Source organism: Populus nigra, chromosome 10 (assembly GCF_951802175.1).
Source record: "Populus nigra chromosome 10, ddPopNigr1.1, whole genome shotgun sequence".
Classification (NCBI taxonomy): Eukaryota; Viridiplantae; Streptophyta; class Magnoliopsida; order Malpighiales; family Salicaceae; genus Populus; species Populus nigra.
The window spans coordinates 4,491,472-4,512,140 of record NC_084861.1 but is presented as its reverse complement, the minus strand read 5'-3'; the positions used below and the strand labels follow the sequence as shown (position 1 = coordinate 4,512,140).

General features: G+C 35.2%; 1 protein-coding gene across 3 annotated transcripts; it reads left to right on the top strand.

Moving 5' to 3' along the window:
- The first annotated feature begins 1,466 nt into the window (after nt 1-1,466).
- On the top strand, nt 1,467-20,072 carry LOC133705458 (myosin-6-like). Of its 3 annotated transcripts, XM_062130675.1 has the most exons (39): nt 1,467-1,923; nt 2,712-2,840; nt 4,546-4,689; nt 4,959-5,104; nt 5,197-5,353; nt 5,514-5,572; nt 5,696-5,855; nt 6,341-6,490; nt 6,564-6,700; nt 6,798-6,944; nt 7,056-7,157; nt 7,591-7,648; nt 7,746-7,847; nt 9,014-9,051; nt 9,190-9,316; nt 9,431-9,601; nt 9,689-9,820; nt 9,911-10,020; nt 10,148-10,208; nt 11,071-11,248; nt 11,382-11,587; nt 12,120-12,239; nt 12,817-12,915; nt 13,233-13,445; nt 13,645-13,784; nt 13,930-14,041; nt 14,137-14,157; nt 14,265-14,342; nt 14,445-14,615; nt 14,768-14,908; nt 15,111-15,293; nt 15,869-15,997; nt 16,080-16,150; nt 16,258-16,357; nt 16,895-16,951; nt 18,438-18,494; nt 19,156-19,236; nt 19,350-19,429; nt 19,523-20,072. In XM_062130675.1, exons 1-39 carry the CDS (start codon nt 1,921-1,923, stop codon nt 19,635-19,637), a joined length of 4,485 nt encoding a protein of 1,494 aa, XP_061986659.1. In that variant the 5' UTR covers nt 1,467-1,920; the 3' UTR covers nt 19,638-20,072. The 3 variants fall into 3 exon arrangements, with proteins under 3 accessions (XP_061986659.1, XP_061986660.1, XP_061986661.1); XM_062130676.1 differs by lacking the exon at nt 14,137-14,157; XM_062130677.1 differs by lacking the exons at nt 1,467-1,923; nt 2,712-2,840 and having other exon boundaries at nt 4,552-4,689; nt 4,969-5,104.
- Nucleotides 20,073-20,669: the final 597 nt, after the last annotated feature.

Below are 20,669 nucleotides of genomic sequence, written 5' to 3'. Positions count from 1 at the left end.
TGTAAAAATATATTAAACTATTTTATTTTTTTTAAAAAATACTCTTAAAATGTTTTCTTTCAGTTGAAATCCATATTGTACAGTAACTGGCTCATTGAATGTGAACCATCGATTGCAGCTTCGTTGAGAGAAGCGGTGGGCTCTCAGACACGTCATTAAAAAGGGACAAGAAATCGGGAAAAGAAAAGAACGTGACCACAAAGGCTAGAGGTCTTAATGCGGCTCCGGAGTTAACGGAGGCTTTTGATTACGGATTAATTTGGGGCCCATATCAATGAAAGAGATCCGGGCCGTCGATTCGGTGGGTTGGTGTTCATACTGGGCAAGAATGGTGTTCCATATCACGTGAAGACAAACGGTTCTTTTAAATCCCAACATTACCCTCGGATTATAATTTAACAACAGAGATGCCATTGACAAGCTGGTTAGTGACATTTGTTAACTTCGTAGTTCGTATCTTGTCCTTGCCAATCAAGTCCTCCAAACCTTGGAATATCTTTACTTTTTGTTTGGATAATCCTGTAATAGCCTGTTTGTTTTGTTTCGGTGTTTGTAATTGTATTTGAATATATTTTTAAAATAAGTTTGTTTTAAAATAAATATTAAATTGATATTTTTTAATAATTTTAATGTAATAATATTAAAAATTAAAAAAAACTGAAAAATTTTTCATTTTAATATATTTAAAAACAAAAAATACTTTTAAAAAATATTATTTACTACACCACCAAATATAACCCCTTCCTTCATTATGATTAAAGAGTTATATTACTTACAATATTTGAGAAAAAAATTAGTTCTTTAAGCAGAATATTGTTAAATATATATTTTTTTAAAAAAGAAGGATGCATGATATAAATTTTTTCCATCTCAAAATTTATTTACTCCTCCCCATACGAGGTTAAATAGGTAAAGGGGATGAAAGATTACAAAGTTTTCTAATTGAATATTTGTAATATTTATTAAAAAATTTACTAAACCCGGTGTATCCAACTCATTTAAATAAATTTTTTTTTAAATATATTAATTTTAAAATTTTTAAAATATTAAAAATAGAATTGAATATAATTATGAATTCAAAATCAAACCAACTATATTCATCATCATCCATACTTTTAAATTATTCAAAATATTCTCTTACATCCTTCAGCCCATAACAACCTTAAAAAAAACCCATAGTTTTTGAATAATTCTCGACAACCTCATCGCACTTATCTAAAGCACTCGGAAAGAATTTTGAAAAAACGAAAAATAAAAAGTTACCTAAAAGAAAGGAATAATGTTTTTTTTTTTTTAAATAAAAGGTGGACGATAATTACGCGGCATTCCTATCCCAATCGGGGGTGCCACCACTCCGGAGTAAATAAACGGAATTTACAAGGGCAAATGCGGAAGTAGGAAAAAACAAACAACAGATGATGTTTCGAGTTTACGCGTTCACGTCGTAGTTGTTGTTAAATAAAAAAAAAAAACACAAAACAACGGACAGAGAAAGAGAAAGGAGAAGGGAAATTTGAGAGGGAAAGGGAAGGAAAATATTAATAATAAGGGAAAATTTTATTTCCATTTTGTTTGCAGGTTCGTTTGTTGCCGAAGGGGGTTTAAGGTCCACACCATTGTGCTGTGCTATTCACGTGACCTCCTTCACCCTTCTTCCTCTTCTTCATTTCAACTAAAAAAACTCCAGCTGTTATGGAGATAGAGAGAGCTGCTGCATTCGTAGAGAGACAAGTATAAGAGTGTGCAAAACTTGTTTAGGGCAGCGCGGAAGGTATTTGAGATCTTGTGGTAACGGCATTTTGTTGCAATTCTTCAAGAAATCGTTAATGGTTTCGTCGGCATTGTTTCCCGAGGGAGGAATCTAGGGTTTCAATTACGTCGGCGTCGGATCTAAATCTGATCTTTTCGTTCTCCTCGATAATGGTATTTATTGTCTCATTTTCGACAATATTGTTAATTTTGTTCCTAATTAGTTCTTTCCTTAAGAGCTTAATTATTGAATTGAATTTAAAATGTGAACCTTTTTAGTACTAATTGGTAAAGGTTTTGAAATATTTGTTGCTTGTGATAGAAAATTAGAATTTGAACAATGTGGAAGTGCTTGGCTTTAATTTTTCCCTTTCCTCGTGCAGATATTGCTTATTGCATTTCCTGACCTTGCATCTATCTTGTTCATGTCTTGTTTTAGATGCTTTCAGAAATGTTTTGATGTAACTGAGCACTATAGAATTTCTGTCCTGCTCTCCATTTAGTTGTTAATGCAAAGTTTTCAACTGTATAAAGATTTGTGCAATGTCTAGAGACTAGATAATGTGAGTGCCTTGGTGGAGTGTTATTCTACTCTTAATTCTGCTCAGAGGCCAACTAGCTTTGTGGACCTTGTTAGAAACTCAGAAAAATGACTATGAATGACTTACCAAAAGTAATTTTTAGAACATGTTGTAAGATGTGTTAAGGGCTGGAGTCAGAATTCATAACTGATTTAAATTATTGATTATGTAATTTGATTATGATCACTTGAGCTGAATAATATTTTGTTTATAGATTCTGTTCAGTAGAAGTGACCCTCGCTTCCAGCATCTGTGTTTGGGTGGATGCTACTCTTTTTTTTTTCAATGTTTATATTGACGCACCATGGTTATGGATGAGACTTTAGTACTTTACTCTCTTTCTCTCTGATTGATGTACTGTTGAACTTGTTGGCCAAACAGGCTGCTCAAGTCAATTCAATGGTTGGATCTTTTGTTTGGGTGGAGGATCCTGAGGAAGCTTGGATGGATGGGGAAGTTGTGGAAGTTAATGGTGAAGAAATTACAGTAAACTGTGCATCAAGGAAGGCGGTGAGTTGTTTCCAGGACCTTATATCAAGTTCTCATAACAGAGTTGAGAATGTTTTTTGTTTATTAAAAAAGCTTGCTCTTCAAAACCACCCCAGCCCATTATATGATATCTGATCTGATAGATCCAAATGCTTTCCTTTCTACATTCCATGTCTGATTTAAAATATATATGGTTTTATTGGCAAGTCCATTCAAATGCTTCTAGCGTGAAGGTTTGATCGTTTGTTTTGGCTTGTAGCGAAACAGGTTTCATCCTTGTATTTACTGGAAGTTGAGGAACTAAAATTTGGTTATACTCTCTGAAAAGAAAGTGTTAGCAGTCAAATCAAGTCAGTGTCTTACATGATAAATTGTGTGAACTGTTTTGTTATTTTTAAAGTTTTAATGAATTGATGAAAACTGATAAATTTACTAGCAAGTCATTTCCCTGTTGTGCATAACATTCTTAAAATGCTGCTCGGGAAGTGAATGAAAATGGGCTATTCTTTGGGACCAATTCATCGATGGAGTTGGTTTTTATCTTGTATTCTTTTGTTTTGCATGAATTTAGAAGTGTTTGAATGGGATTTATATTTTAATCTTAAATTATTATCTTGTCCTTCAATTTGTAGTTTCTACATTTGACATGTAAAGGGTAAAATTATCTTTTTTGTTGAAATAAAGATAAAAAAGATGAAATGATCATTGCTGGTGGAACTTTTGGCAATTCCAAACTACATTGATCAGGCTTATAATTGGTATGGATTTAAGAGTTGAGTTCAATATGCATTCCAGCCTAGCAAACAAAAAAATTACTTTAATTGCTCAATCAATTGAATGCCACACAAATATTGGGTTTCCAAACAGCCTCTCAAGGAACTTGTTTTCTAATTATTATCTGGAGAAATGACTAGGAATGCAAATAAAGATGCATTGATATTGCCTTCAGTTAACTATTTAAGCAGCAAGGGGCCATGGAGGTTGTCCCCCCCCCCCCCTGAATTTTGCTTCTTGTTGCTGTTGGCATTATTACTGGAACCTTGGTTGTGATTGAAAATATAACACCAAAGCACATGTAGGAGTATTGGTGAAACTTGCTTGTTGATAGAAGAAAGATGGTTTCTGCCTCCCCTTTAAAAGAATACATTCACAAATGCACATGCACTTGTCTTTGTGTTCCACACAGAGGTTTAAGGTGTCAAATGTTCTTGCTTTTGTACAGAAAAGTCGTATAAATTTTATTAAACCACAAAAATATCCTCAGCGGCTTATATCATGAAAGTTTTAAATTGATTTACGTGGGGGGATTCACAAATAATTTAATGAAACCCTTAATACATCAAATCGAAAGATTTTTGTCCTACAAATACAACAATGTTGGAATTCAATATAGGTTCTGAATCTTATAATCGAAAAGTTGAAATGAGGAGAATTTAGTGTTTTTTCTCTTCGTTTCATATTGGCATAGATTTCATGTTAATCCTGCAGTTATAAAATGTGTGTCAATGCCTAGTCCATTTATTGTTATTTAAAACTCTAATTCTGATATTAAAAAGGGTCGAAGTTAGGAGTATATCAATATCCCCTCTTCTTTCATATTGACTTAAAAAGTACATGTTAATTCCATATTAATAAAATGTGTTTCAATGCCTAGTCCACTGTTCAATTACTGTACATCGGAGTTGGGACTAAGTATGTGGACTGTTTTCTTTTGTTGCTTTTGTAGGTTGTTGCTAAAGCATCTAATGTTTTTCCAAAGGATCCTGAATTTCCTCCATGTGGCGTGGATGATATGACCAAGCTGGCATATTTGCATGAACCAGGGGTTTTGCAGAATCTTAGATGTAGATATGATATAAATGAAATATATGTAAGTCTTAATAAATGATCCGTATCAGTCCATCACTTAATTTTGATGTCTGGCAGAAATCTTTGAAAGAGGGATGCTGTTTAGTCAGGCAGCTACTCCCTTTTATTTTAATAATATAGATTTCTGTTGCCTCTTTTGTCTTAACTTTTGAGTGTGAATTCTTTTTTAATCTTCTTCACTAGTTGTGTATGGTTAATGAAAGTTTTTCCTTTGAGGTACTTTTGGCAGTATTGGTATATGAATAACTAAACTCCCAGTGCTGATTCCAGACTTACACAGGAAATATATTGATTGCTGTGAACCCTTTCCGAAGACTTCCTCATTTATATGATAATCATATGATGGAACAGTATAAAGGGGCAACCATTGGTGAGTTGAGCCCACATCCTTTTGCCGTGGCAGATTCAGCATACAGGTGGTTTGTCATATGCTATGTTTGGTCTCAATTATCAAGTACTTTCAAATTACCTTGTGGTTGAACTAATAGTAAGATGTTAAAATTTTCAGACAGATGATTAATGAAGGAATAAGCCAGTCAATTTTGGTTAGTGGGGAAAGTGGAGCTGGTAAAACAGAGAGTACAAAAATGCTCATGCGTTATTTGGCCTACATGGGAGGGAGGGCTGCAGCTGAGGGACGGTCTGTGGAGCAGCAAGTTTTAGAGGTAATTTCTTACATATTTATTGATCTAAGTAGTTGGCTTGCGAAGTCAATGTATTTCACCTTATGTTGTGAGATGCCATTGTTTATTTCTGCAAGTGAGCCTGCATTGTTAACCCCGTGGTTGACTGTCAACTTTTCTCTCTTCATTCTGTGTTTGGCAGTCCAATCCTGTTCTGGAAGCATTTGGTAATGCAAAGACACTGAGAAATAATAATTCAAGGTGGGAAACCTAAATTAAAATGTTATCTCTCTGTTTTTTTTTGTAACTTTAAGGTTGTATAATAGAATCTTTTGGTTGATTGAGACAATCACTTTACTGAATTTGAATACAATGCAATTGCAGCCGTTTTGGTAAGTTTGTGGAGATTCAGTTTGATCAAAGTGGGAGGATTTCAGGAGCTGCTATTAGAACTTATTTACTGGAACGCTCCCGTGTTTGCCAAGTGTCTGATGCTGAGAGAAACTATCATTGTTTTTACATGCTCTGTGCTGCGCCAGAAGAGGTAAGTTGCTGTTCATTTGTTTTTTCTGAAACGTTTTTGGGGAAAGACCAGGGCAGTGCAAATATCATTTGATTTGTCATTCTTCTCCTTAGCTCCATTTTACTAGTAGAAATTCATCTAAATTTCAACCAGAACAAAAAGGATGATCTGATGCCTATACCATCTGAGTGTATGTTAAAGGTGAAAGTGAATGCCATGTGTAACCCTTGATTTCAGAGGAAATAGCAGCCTAATAGCTAATCTTCCAATCAGTTTGATTTGGCTATTCAAGTCAATTTTAAAAAGTTGCTGTCCTGGGATAGTAGTTCATTTTTTAACACTCTCTATAAGCTTGGATATTGTGTTTGATTTGTCACGTTGATACATCATCCTCTTTATAATTTTTCTGCTAAACTTGTACCTGGATAATCTATTAGCTTAAAATTACATTATCTACTAGTAAGCTTAGTGTCTTATGATCGCTTGTTTCCAAATGCCACTATCAGGTTATAGAGAAGTACAAATTGGGAAATCCTAGAACATTTCATTATCTTAATCAATCAAATTTCTATGATCTGGATGGAGTGAATGAGTCCGAGGAGTATCTGGCGACCAGAAGAGCTATGGATATTGTTGGGATAAATGCTAATGAACAGGTTGGGTATCTGATTGGGTATTTGTTGTATGGATTATCCATATGAAAATATTTACTAAAATTTCCTTTCACAGGATGCAATATTCCGAGTTGTGGCTGCGATACTACATCTAGGCAATGTGGAGTTTGCTAAGGGAAATGAAATGGATTCTTCTGAACCTAAGGATGATAAGTCTCAGTTTCATCTCAAGACAGCAGCTGAACTTTTGATGTAATTGATAATTAATTTTAGCTATCTTTAAACTTCTGCTGTGATTTTGATCTCTTGATTTGTCAAGCACTTCCTATGATCCACTGTTTTTGTTTAGGTGCAATGAGAAGTCTCTTGAAAACTCATTATGCAAACGTGTGATAGTAACTCGTGATGAGAGCATAACAAAATGGCTTGATCCAGATGCTGCAGCTGTCAATAGAGATACTTTGGCCAAAATTGTTTATTCGAGATTATTTGACTGGTATGCTGTAATGTATTTTATGCTTGCATACATGATGCATCATCATTCATTACCATTTTATCGCAGTGAATGGTTTAGCGTTGTCTAATGTCTTGAACATTTGTTGCACAGGATCGTAAGCACGATAAACAACTCTATTGGTCAAGATCCTAATTCCAAATCTTTAATTGGAGTTCTGGATATATATGGATTTGAGAGTTTCAAGACAAACAGGTGCTTAACTGGTATGCTTTTGTTTTCATCATTTGTGGAGGTTAATTTCTTGCAGAAAAACTGCATGAAATTCCCATGTTTCTTTTACCGGGGAAAGTCAATATTTATTCTTATGATGCCATTTGGAAGTTGATGGTGGTGATCTGTTTTTCTTATAATTTATGAGATAAATTATGTGGGTTGGGATGATTTTGCTCATGCAAACACTTGTAACCGAGGAACCTCAGCAATAGCTCTTCTCACAATGGCAAGCACGGTTCCTTTTGTTTGTTTGATGACTTATATATAGATAATGTAATTCTAAAAAGAGGGCATCTCATCTCGGCATGGAAATATACTTTACTTTCTGTCATGCAAATTCAAGTCTAATATCATTAAGTTTGCTACAGTTTATACTTGTATTTATTTTTGTAGTGTTGCTTGCTTGTTTCAGTTTTGAGCAATTTTGTATAAACTTGACCAATGAAAAGCTGCAGCAACACTTCAACCAGGTTTGAGCATGAGATACTTGCTCAAGTTCTTTAGCATTCATCAGAACCCTTGAATGATGAATGGTCATTTACCTTAGCCTGATATTTTGTTTGACAGCATGTCTTCAAGGCGGAGCAAGAAGAATATACAAAGGAAGAAATTGATTGGAGTTACATAGAATTCATTGATAACCAGGATATTCTTGATCTGATTGAGAAGGTGTAGTATTTTTCTTTAAAATTTTAAATTTTTTCTCTTGGCATGAAGCATTTTACATCACATATTTGCATCAGCTTTAGATCCAGTCTCAAAAACCAAGTGATTAGGCTTCCCTCTGGCTATCTTTGTGCAAAATCTATATTACAGTTAAAATAAGTGGTGTTCTGTGATACAACAACCATGCAGGTTAACCTTGTTTTGTTGTCTTTTTAATCTCTATGTCTCTCCTTTATTTTATTTTCCTTCTATATTTTTTAATAGAAAAATGTTCAATTTTGTATGGGATATTGCTGTTAATATTTTGTGTTTGAGGTGCCAAAGCATTCCAAAGACCAAAACTGTGTTGATATCTAACTCCAAATTCAGATAAGGGTTGCCTTTTGTTGCAATGCCAGTTAATCAGATTTATTGCTACCATTAACATAATTGCATATAAATGCTGTAAGCTGCCAAAGTTAGGGTCTTTGATGTTAGTTTTTTATTGCTAACAGTGGAAACTACAATATCTACCTTTCTAAGATGATGTTAAATTAAAGCTAATACTGACCTTGGCTTGTGGGGATGGGATCTGATGAGTTATTCAATTCAATTTATTTTTTTCTCCTTTCATTTACAAGCACGTGTTGTATACCCACCTTTTGAAACAGTTAGTGCTGTTGTGTCTCATAATTACTGTGCCTATCAAGTAAAGCTCAAGGACAACAAAGACTGCCAAGTAATTTGCTTGTCATTGCATCTTAAGCAGTGTCCCTTTTTGCTTCAATTAGTCAACAAAGTCAGCTCAGTGGCTTCTTGAGATCCAAAAGCGTGTTTTCTGTTGTAACTTTATATTCTTGTCCAGTTATTTCTTTTGTTGTGAAGTAAATGTGCTCTTTTCTTCTAAGAACAATCAAATACTATTTTGATTGTAGAAATGGAACCACTGATGAGATTGATCGTGATATTTCCTTGCAAGTTAAATAGTTTTCAGATTTTATGTTATTGTGATTCCTATTGGATGTTGGCTTTGTGTTACTTGCATTCATTGAACGTTCTCTCTATTCCTGCTTTTTTTTTTTGTTGTTGCATTTCAATCTGGTACATATTTAAGCATCATAAAAGAGGATCTGACATGATGGATGTTCTTTTGTGTTTCATCTTTCTAATATGTACTCTTACGATTTCAGAAACCTGGCGGCATCATTGCTCTGCTTGATGAAGCTTGGTATGTATGTTGTAGAAAACATAGGACAACTCTTCCTCCCATTCAGTCGATGCAGACATTGAAAAGAGTATTTTGGTCTGTCCAGAAATTTTCCATTGATATGGTAGTGATATATTAGCTTTTGTTTGTTGTTTGCAGTATGTTTCCTAGATCAACACATGAAACATTTGCAGAAAAGCTTTATCAGACTTTCAAAGACCACAAACGTTTTAACAAACCTAAGTTAGCTCGCAGTGACTTCACCATTTGTCATTATGCTGGAGATGTAAGTATTCTCTGCTTTTTGGTACATATGAGACTGTGCCACAATGCTAGTTCATGCAGCAACTAAAAAGTGAAGTGCAGCTTAATACTCATCACAGGAGAATTTTGATTGTAGGTGACATATCAAACTGAACATTTTCTGGATAAGAACAAGGATTATGTTGTTGCGGAGCATCAAGCTCTTCTCAGTGAGTCCAAGTGCTCTTTTGTTTCAGGCCTGTTCCCACCATTGCCTGAGGAATCTGCCAAATCATCAAAGTTCTCATCAATAGGTTCTAGGTGTAAGGTCAGTTTATGTTCAAGCGTGCATAAGTTTAATGTGTGTTAATTAACATTTTCAACATTTTTCAGTTTTAACCCTATCTCTCTACAGCAACAACTACAAGCATTGCTTGAAACACTGAGTGCTACTGAGCCACATTACATTCGATGTGTAAAACCGAATAATGCTCTAAAGCCATCCATCTTTGAGAATAATAATGTTTTACAACAGCTGTGTTGCGGGGTAAGATTCAAGATTGTGGTCATTTCATATGTCATGGCATTTCTTCATTGATAAAAACCATGCCCGGCATGTATACTTTTCTGATTCCAGGGAGTGATGGAAGCAATTAGGATTAGCTGTGCTGGATATCCCACCAGGAAGACTTTTGATGAATTTGTTCGTCGTTTTGCCATTCTGGCACCAGATGTGCTGCATGGCGGGTAGCTTTTTAAATTTCTCCTTTAAATTTGTTTCTTAATTCTAGTTTTTGTTTATTTATTTATTCTTTCTTGGATTTGAATTGAATTAAATGTCCCTTTTCATTTTCTATTATTTATGCCTTGATAGCTGCGATGAGGTTAGTGCTTGCAAGATGCTTCTAGAGAAGGTGAACCTCAAAGGTTATCAGGTATATTTTCAGTAATACCTTTTTAAGAATAATGAATAATCTTAAGGTATATCTTTTCTCTTGTAATTCATTTATTATCTATGTTCAACTATCTGAATGTCTGTCTTGTTCATGCTCACATGGATATGTACATGCAAGGAATGACTATCAGTCAAGCAATGAATGCATGTTGACATCTTGTTTTAAATCATGAGCTCTCTTTGGAATCTACTAATCTACATTTTTTTCCCTATAAATTGTTGGGTTAAACCATAAAAGCATCCCCTAAACTATGGGCCATTTTGATTGAGATCCCCTAAATTATAAATATCATTATTATTATTTCTGTCTTCAACTCTCGTGAATTATAAGGTGTTTTGATTGACACCCATCTCATTATGTTGTGTCCAATGTAGTGTGTAAATATCACGTACAATTCACATGTTTTCCTTAAAAAGTACAAAAAATTCATAAAACCATCAAGGGCTAATTCATGATGATAATTTGATCATATAGCATATGATGTTTTTATATAATATTGGTGAAGGTTAATTTTTTAATGTTTCTTGACCAATTATTGATGATATTTTGATATTTTATAAGAAAACATGTGAAACTCAGATGTTTTAACAGAAACATGGATGGAATGTAATGGAAGTGGTGTCAATCAAAACACCTTGTCTTTCAGGGGTTGAAATTAGAAAAAATAAATAAATTAGGATGTGTCAATCAAAAAGACCTATAGTTTAAGGGGTGTTTGTACAGATTAGCCTATGTTGTTGTTATGGCATATTTTCTGCATTTGGAATCTACCAGGATATTTGTTTTGTACTAAATTCCCAAGTTTCTTAAAGAGTGTCTTATTGAATAATTTCTATTGCAGATTGGCAAAACAAAAGTTTTTCTTAGAGCTGGTCAGATGGCGGAGCTAGATGCTCATCGAAGTGAGCTGTTAGGAAGATCAGCAAGCATCATCCAGAGGAAAGTTCGTTCGTATTTTTGTCGCAAAAGCTTTATCTTATTGCGGCAGTCTGCCATTCATATCCAAACTTTGTGTAGAGGTACCTGTAGCTTCCTATTCATGCACCACCCCTTAATTTAACTGTGGTGTAGTCCATGAAATTATTGAATTTTGAATGTATTGGTCAATGATTGAAATCGTATCAGCTCATGCTTTATTTAATGTGATTGCAGCTGAAGTAGCACGCAATAGGTTTGAATGCCTGAGAAGAGAAGCTGCTTGTTTGAAAATCCAGAAATATTCTCGCAGGTACCTTGCAAGTAAAGCATACAACAATTTGTGCTTCTCAGCTGTCTCCATTCAGTCATGCATGCGTGGAATGGCTGCTCGTAATGAGCTTCGTTTCAGGAAGCTGATGAGAGCTGTGATTGTCATCCAGGTTAATTCCAAAACCTCATAAGAAATTGGTTATAGCTTTCTTTTGTTATTTTTTCTTTTCTTTGCTCTTCATTTCACCTTCTTTCTTCCATTTTGGGGAAGCAAAGAGCGAAGCACACTTGTTTTGCAAAAGCTGTCTAGCCATTCCATATAGTTAGGCAATAGATGATTGTGAGCATGTCTGAATGTATATGACAATAGCATTGTTTTTTGTTTTCAATAATAATAATTCATCAAAAGGTTGCTCAACACAAGAACAATGGACATAGCCAGTGTATGACTACAAATGTGAGGTGTATTGTGCTTAGGGACATGGGATTAAACCTTGCCTTTCTCTGCCGTGATCTTAAGGGATGAGATAGGGCTACCCAAAGTTGAGTGGGCCAGCTTTTGACAAATCACCTGACATTATTTGTCATGGCTGACACTTTGATGGAAATGCAGTCATTTGCTGCACATCTGTTGATTGGATTTTCTATTATGTTTTTCACTATATATGCTTTCTTAATCTATTGGAATTCTTGCTTTTGCAGAGTCAATGCCGAAAATATTCGGCCCAACTTCATTATTTGAGGTTAAAACGAGCAGCAATTGCCACTCAATGTGCCTGGAGAGGGCGGGTTGCTCGTAAAGAATTACGGAAGCTTAAAATGGTGATCTTGTCTTTCTTTATTTTCTATTTTCTTCTCCAATAAATTATTTCTAAGATTGCAATTCCTGCTTTGCAAATTTTTTTGTCCATATTTCTTTTTTGCTTCAACCGTTCCATAAATAATCTGATAATGAATTTTAGTATTATTTTTATTCCCAGAATAAACTTGGGTTGGGCCTAAAAGCTGGTTGGGATTGCCACTACAGAAAAATTGGTTATTTTATTCATGAAGGGAACCTTGTGTTTTTGCTAAAGTACTCGATCAATTCTCTCTCAAGTTTCCTAACATCCCTTCTTGGGTTTCTGTGTAATTGTTGTGTCCTTGGGTGCCTCCAGTACAGTTTTCTTTATTCGAATTTTGCACTTGGAGAAAAAATGATCAATTTTTAAAACCATTTATCTTGCCTCGTTTGCATGCAGAGCTGCTTGGGTAACATAAATCTGCATAATTTAGTCTTTGCTCCAACCAAATTCCATCCCTTAAATTCCCGATCTGATCAAAATTGCCCCATTGCTTGTGGTTTCCTAAAGCAGTTTTATTTGCTAATATTTCATTGACTCTTCTATTATGTCTGCAGGCTGCTAAGGAGACTGGTGCTCTCCAAGCTGCAAAAAGTAAACTGGAAAAGGAAGTTGAAGAACTCACCTGGCGTCTGCAGCTGGAGAAACGAATGCGGGTAGGGATGTTTGTTTGTTTGGAATTCTCTTTTCTCCTAAATAAATGAACGACATCATATGAACTTAACTTCCCTCTTGTTTGTATGGTATTTAATAACAATGTATGAAAAGATACAATTCTTCTGTGTTGTGCTCCAGAGCGATAAGATCGTTGAAGTTAATATTACAATCTAGAATGCGCATATGAATATGCTAGCTTTGTCTATTGACTAGAAGCACAAAGTTGGTTGGATTTGTGTTTTCTGGTATTTTTTCCCTCTAGTTTGTTAGCTATTTGGTATTGATTGTTTGTAAGTGATGGTTCTATTGAATGCAGGCTGACCTAGAGGAATCCAAAACACAGGAAAATGCTAAATTACGCACCACATTGCAAGAAATGCAGCTTGAATTCCAAGAATCTAAAGCTCTGTTAATCAAGGAACGAGAGTCTATAAAGAAAGAAGCTGAAAAAGTCCCAACCATACAGGAAGTCCCAGTTATTGATAATGAACTGGTGAATAAACTTACTGCTGAAAATGAAATGCTCAAGGTAAAGTTTTTTATGCATTGCTATTTTCTTCTAAATGAACTTTCGAGCTGGTACAGGGTTTGTCAAATGACTGTTTATGTATTGCTTCTATAAGACTGCATTTAGCATACAAATTTGAAAGAGAAACAAGCAAAAAAATCCCATTTGAGGCATGTGCTTCAACTTTCACTTAAATGGTGTTTTGTGGATGACAATGCAGGCTATGGTAAGCTCACTGGAAAAGAGAATTGATGAAACAGAGAAGAAATATGAAGAGACAAGTAAGCTTAGTGAAGAGCGTCTGAAGCAGGCTTTGGATGCAGAGTCAAAGATAATTGAGCTGAAAACAGCCATGCAGAGGTTTCCACAGTGATTTTTTTTTGTCAAAAGAGTCAAGTACTTAAATTGCATTTTTAAGTCAACACGAAGTGAGATAATGGGATTTTTCCTTGATAACTTGGTGTTAATTATATGAATTTAAATTACTGACAGTTTCCTTTTTCAGGCTTGAAGAAAAACTTTCTGACATGGAAGCTGAGGACCAAGTTCTGCAGCACCAAGTGTTGTTCAGTTCATCTTCAAGAAAAATGTCAGAACATTTAGAAATTACCTCTCAGGTAAAGTGCATGAATATGTTTTTTGTTAAACATTTATATTTCTCATGTCATCTCTTGGAAACTTAATATTTTTTTTTTATTTTAAATTGCTGCAGCATCTAGAAAATGGTCATCATGTAAGTGAAGAATATAAACATACATAATTTAATTTTATTTAAGATTTATACACCATTTCTGAATGTTGCTGTATTATCTATTGTCCTAAGTGAGCATGCTTCTTCAGGAACCACCAACTCCATCTAAAAGGCTTGGCACAGATGCTGACAAAAAAATGAGGAAATCTCAGATTGAACGGCTACATGTACGTGCTTAAAGATGGAAAAACAGTTTTTTCCCCTGATTTTTGGTTTGGGAGTTTAATGGTGATGTAATCCTAAATTTACTCCTTTTTTCTGTGATGTAGGAGAGTGTAGATGCTCTAATAAAATGCGTGGAGCAAAATCCTGGGTTTAGTCAAGGAAAACCAGTTGGAGCATTTACCATTTACAGATGCCTTGTCCAGTGGAGATCGTTTGAAGCAGAAAAAACCAGTGTATTTGATCGTCTTATTCAGATGATTGGTTCTGCAATAGAGGTAACTTGATTTTCTCCTTCCATGCATGGTTTATTTTAGAATTATCCCGCCTCTAAACCAAACCACAACATAGGTAACTGAAGAAAAAACAGAATTGTTTAGAGTTCTGTGATTCAACATCTAACATTCTGGATGATATGAAATGCTTGCAGAACCAGGATGACAATAATCATATGGCTTACTGGTTATCTAATACCTCAATGCTGCTGTTCTTACTTCAACGGACTTTAAAAGACAGTGGTGCCAATTCAAATCCACCTCCTCCAACATCATTTTTTGGAAGGATGGCCCAAGTAATGAGATAACCCCCCCTGAAATTTCTTTTGTAGTAATGCTCACATAAAAATGATTTGACAATCTCATATCATGTAACTATATTTTGAGGACGCCTAACTCTGCTTTAATTCACAAGATTCTATTCTTCTTTTGTTCTCAAAGTTTTATTTAATGTTCTGCTTATGCAAACGAGTCATTTGAGACCTGTTATTTCTTCAGGGTTTCCGTTCTTCACCTTCTTCCGCCAATCTTAGAGTTGGTAAAGATATACAGATGGTTGAGGCTAAGTATCCAGCTTTGCTTTTTAAACAGCAGTTGACAGCATATGTGGAGACGATATATGGCATTGTTCGGGATAATTTTAAAAAGGATTTATCACCTCTTCTTTCATCATGTATCCAGGTAAACTGACCTTGATTCTTCATTTGTGAATCCTGCCATGATATATTTAATGTGCCTTTCATTTTTCCTATCAGTAAATGGGCAAACCCATTTCAATTTTTCAATGATTCAAAATGTTATCATAATTTATCCTGTAATTTTTGTTGAAAACTAACAAGAATTAAATGATTCAATGCATGATCTTGAAATCTAATTTTAGTGTTAACCATAGATTTTGATGAAGTGTTATCCTCAATTGAATTTCTATATATATATATATTGCTTAATTTCTTCCTTACCTTTTTCCTTTCAGTTTTCTTTCATAATCAGATCAGTAAACTTGTCATTTTTGTTGCATTGAGTGTATCTTATGCAAATATTTGAAGATCTCTGCTATAATTTTCAGATGTTTTAATATAAATTTGAAGACCAGTTTTTTCCTTGGCTTGAATGCATCTTCTTTCTCACTACCAAGAAAACTGATAGTGGTTGTGCTTGTAATTGGAAGAATTTCAAGTTGTTCTCAATGGACTTCATGTGCTAGTCTGGGAATTTCCCCAACAACCATAATTTCTAAGACTAATAATGAAATTCAGGCACCAAGGGCATCAAGGGGAACTGCTTTAAAATCATCTCTGTCATTTGGCCATAATACGCCAGCTGATTCCTGGCGCAGCATTGTCAATAGTCTTGATGGGCTGCTATGCACATTGAAAGAAAATTTTGTACGTAATCGTTGCTTTCAACAACATCAAAGTAATACTATTGTCCTTTTTATGCTCTGAACTATGCTTAATGTTGTTTCAGGTGCCTCCAATTTTTGTGCAGAAGATATTTACTCAAATTTTCTCATACATTAATGTGCAGCTGTTTAATAGGTAAAGAGCTTTTCTATCCTTTTCAAATGTCAAATAATGCTGTATACTTGGATACTGTTGCATGATACATCATTAACTTGACAATGCAATTGTTGGTATAATTGCAGCCTTCTGCTTCGTCGAGAGTGCTGCACATTCAGCAATGGGGAATATGTGAAGGCTGGGTTAGCTGAATTAGAATTATGGTGTGGCCAAGCAAAAGAAGAGGTACCCTTCTAAATTTGTCTCCAAGTAAATGCTGTATTCACCTTAATCCTATTTTTTGTCGTCATTTCTGTATCATCAGAAGCCGCTGTTTTTCCATGCCAATTCAGAAGTCTTATGTAGGGGATCTGAACAAAATTAGCAAGGCTGCATTAACAATTAATGGTTTTGTTTAAATTATTAAAATCAAAAAGTTGTGTTGAAAAGAAAAGCATAAACCAACATTTTAGAATTATACATTCTATTTTTCTCTGTTTTTTATGTTGTTTAGCTATTATTTTATATGCAAGTTGCTTTTCTGTAGTTGATAAAATTCTGAGTATGATTTCATATCCTGTAATGACTATTTGCATGCTTCGTCTATGTCATGTATGCTTCAGTGCAAAGGAGAAAACTGTTTATTTTTTTTAATAAAAGATTTGATTTTTTTGGGGTTCTTTAGACCTCTGTCTTTGTGCTTGTGGTTAATAACCTTCCATGGGGGCTTTGCAGTTCGTTTCCATATTAATTATTGTTTGTATATTGATTTTTGAATTGCAGTATGTAGGAGCATCCTGGGATGAACTTAAACACACTAGGCAAGCTGTTGGATTCTTGGTATGGTTTTCTCTATGGATGTTGCTTTCCTTTTTGAGCCTTGTTATGGATTTTACGAAGATGACACAATTAGGTTGACACTTGAGTTATGAAAGAACGTTGCTACCACTCATTGCTTATTTGTAATCCTTTTTAGGTTGCCTGAGAATAACTTTAGGTATGTTGTAAGTTTTCTCTTTCTCTGAGGCAAAAGTAGAGTTTTGCCATGAAGAAACATATCCATAAAATGAGAATGTCACGAGAGAACACGAGGACATAATAAGAAGGGATCCAAATACTCTGATGTTTGGAGAGGAGCATGAATGGTCATGTCACTAATTTTCACATTCAATGATCTATATTTAGTGAGCGAAAAATATAATTACTATTTAAAGTGTTGCCATGCTTAGCATGTGCTAAAATCATGCCATTCATTTTGAATGTGATAGTTTATATTTAATGAACATGGACCAAATATGGGAGACAGGAACACAATAAGATCTGAAACCCAATAAGAACACCTCCAACAAAAATGTAGAAGTTATGATGGTTGAGAGAGGTTTGAGGATTAAAGGACAGCATGGGTGATCCACTTTTGTTTAAGGGAGGGAGGGAGAGCAGTGAATAGAGAGGAGCCGCCGTGATGTAAAGCCAGAAAAGTGGGGGGGGGGGGTGGCAATAACATGATCAGTGGCGAGAAAGAGAGTAGAAGCATGCACTATGCACTGTGAAAAGCTAAAGTGGAGGCAGAAAGTTTCTGGACACTAACATTTAGGTGCTGTTAATCCCCAAACCTAATAGACAAGGTTGAGCCTGTGTTTTAAGTCAGTTCAATTGTTTTTTCTTTTTGTGGTAGTTACTCACTTAGGCCTTGGTTTCCTTGAAGTTACAATCTGGCCCAACTATTAAATCGATTGTTTTGTCATACTTATATTTTGTGTTAACCTAAAAAAGTTAAAGAAAATAACATTTGTTTCATTTTTTATTTAATTTTTAGAAAAGAGAGAAAAAGAATACTTGTGCTATAGAAGTTTCTTCCTTTATCATGACATTGTGATGTTCTTGTCATAAGCAAACTGAGTAAGTGTTCCTAAGCATACCAAAATCCAAATTAACATATCAACTAAGCCTACCCCTATGTATTCTGAATTCATCTATGTGCAAACCCTGTTCCCGAATCTTGTCTCAAATGTTTCGCATTTCTTGTAACCATGGCCTATACATTGGGACATTGACATTCCATAATTTGCTAATAAATCTGTAGTTTTTGATAACTTTAACTTGTTCTTTAGCCTTAACAATCTCTTGTCACCTGACATTATAATTTTACAATTTCTTTTAGTTTAAGTTGAATTATACTGAAGTATTGTTATAAAACACCCCCTTTGAAAAGTGTAGTTGTGCATATGAAATTTTGCATTTAGTTCTTTTCTGTTTTGCTCAAATTGAAATTATTCTTGTAATTGTATTTTTAACTATCCTAATTCTGCATGCTATTTGCCTCCAGGTTATACACCAGAAATCGAGAATTTCCTATGATGAAATTACCAATGACCTTTGCCCGGTATGTCTCTTCTTTCCTCCCTTCTTCCTCCTCTCCCTCTCACAGCGCGCGCGCGCGCACACACACACACTTGAATTGACAAAATATCAGAGCTGTAGGAGAGTTGGTGATGGAAAAATCCAGCGAGGAAACTTCTTACAGAACTTAGATGGAAACAGGCATATTGTTTGGCATCATGTCAATAATGAACTTGAATTTGCAAAATGTCATACCCATTGGAGAGTTAGTGATGGCAGCAAAATTCAGCGAGGAAACTTCTTAAAGAACTTGGGTGGAAGCGAGTGCATTGTTTGGCAATTAGTCAATAATGAAGCAAGAATAATGCTAGCTGTACCAAACTTTTAGAACTGATGTGGGAGTGGCAGCCTGTGATAGGTGTTGTGCAATTCGTTATATAATGTGGTAGGTCAATTTTGGAATCAATTTAGTGAATGGTTTGGCAAATTGTCTCTACATTTGCATTACTGTGTAAGCAATTGCCGGGAAAAAGAAAGGGAAATGAGAAAGGAAAAGCGAAAAGCAACTTGGGTTTCTGCTGTGCCATTGCCAAGTTATTTATAGTTTTTCTGATTAATATATAAAGATTGCCATGCCCTGCATCATTCGAAAATCCATCTCCCCCCTCCCCCCTCTATCTCTCATCAGTTCTTCCTGGTTTCAGGTCCTGAGTGTTCAACAGCTATACAGAGTATGCACTTTATACTGGGATGACGACTACAATACTCGAAGTGTATCTCCTGATGTAAGTCGGATTGAATTGATCATTTACTCGTTAGATTCTGTATTTTAAGTTTGCCAAGTATTAATTTAAATCTGTTAATATTTGATGTGTTGCTGTACCTTGTGTTTGTGTAGGTGATTTCCAGCATGAAAATACTAGCAAACGACTCAAATGATGATGATAGCAACTCATTCTTGATAGATGACAATTCAAGGTAAGAAATGAAAGTCATTCCTTCTAAGTGGATAGATGACGGGTCAAACTCCCAACTGATTATGGCAACTCATTATGGCACTTGAATATGCAGCATTCCTTTCTCAGTTGATGACTTATCTGGATCCTTTCACGAGAAGGATTTCTCAGATGTAAAACCTGCAGCGGATCTTCTGGAGAATCCAGCCTTCCAATTTTTACAGGATTAAGGCTGTGATTTTTTAGCATTTTGCCTCTTCATGATATTCTGTCAAGATATCCAGTCATTGCCACACTGTAAATACTCTCTTCACTCTTGTAGTTTTGTTTCTCTTTACTCTTGTAGTTTTGTTTTTTCAGTAACATCTGTTGCCCCAAATGTAATGTTATTCCTTTACATTAGAGTTGTAAAAATTTCATTAGGCTGGTTGTCATAGTCAAAGGGGCATGGATGGGTTTTACTGGTTTCCATTTAGTTTCTTCTTTTCATTTTTATAGGAATACTTGGGACCAGCATTCTTTGTAGGGATGGTAGGAGGGAAGAAATTTCAGTGTAGGATGGTGGGAGGTAGCTGATCCCAAGATTACTCTAACCACCATGTTTTAATTGTACAAATACAGAACATGACTTGATATCTTATAGTAAAGTTGTTGGGTTATCAGCACATTCCTTGTTGACATATTTACTGATATGTTTGGTGTTGGTTCCTAGACAAGCATCTCTGCGTAGTTTTTATGCTTTACTGATTCTTAATTCTCCCTCCCTGTACATTTTCCTCGCGTACTACTGTTGGCAGCGTGATTATGTCAGGACTAGCAGGTGGTGGATTAATCACCTGGGGGTGTTAGGGCTGCTGAGCATACTGGTTTTGGACCAAACTAAACAATTTTTCTTCCTTCGTATGAACTGAAATTATTTCAATTTTTGGCTTTCTATTGCTTCTCGATCTCAATTTGTAGGTTCTGCTATTGGATGTACACCTGGAATTGGATCTGGAACTATTCTATTCTCTGACAGGATCAGAGCCATGTGAGAAAAGGCTGAACTTAAAAGCGCAAAAACTGAAATTTTGCATTTCAGTCGTCTTATTGATTATAGATTATAGAGTAAGGAGAGAAAGGAGTCGGTCCGTAGCCCATAAAAAAGTGTTCAGTTACTTTGAACGGCACACCTGGTTTAGAGCGCATGTCCAACTCAAGCCCAGATCCTGGTCTGGAGGAGGAGGAGAAGGCAAAATATGAGAGACGAGAGACAGAGAGAG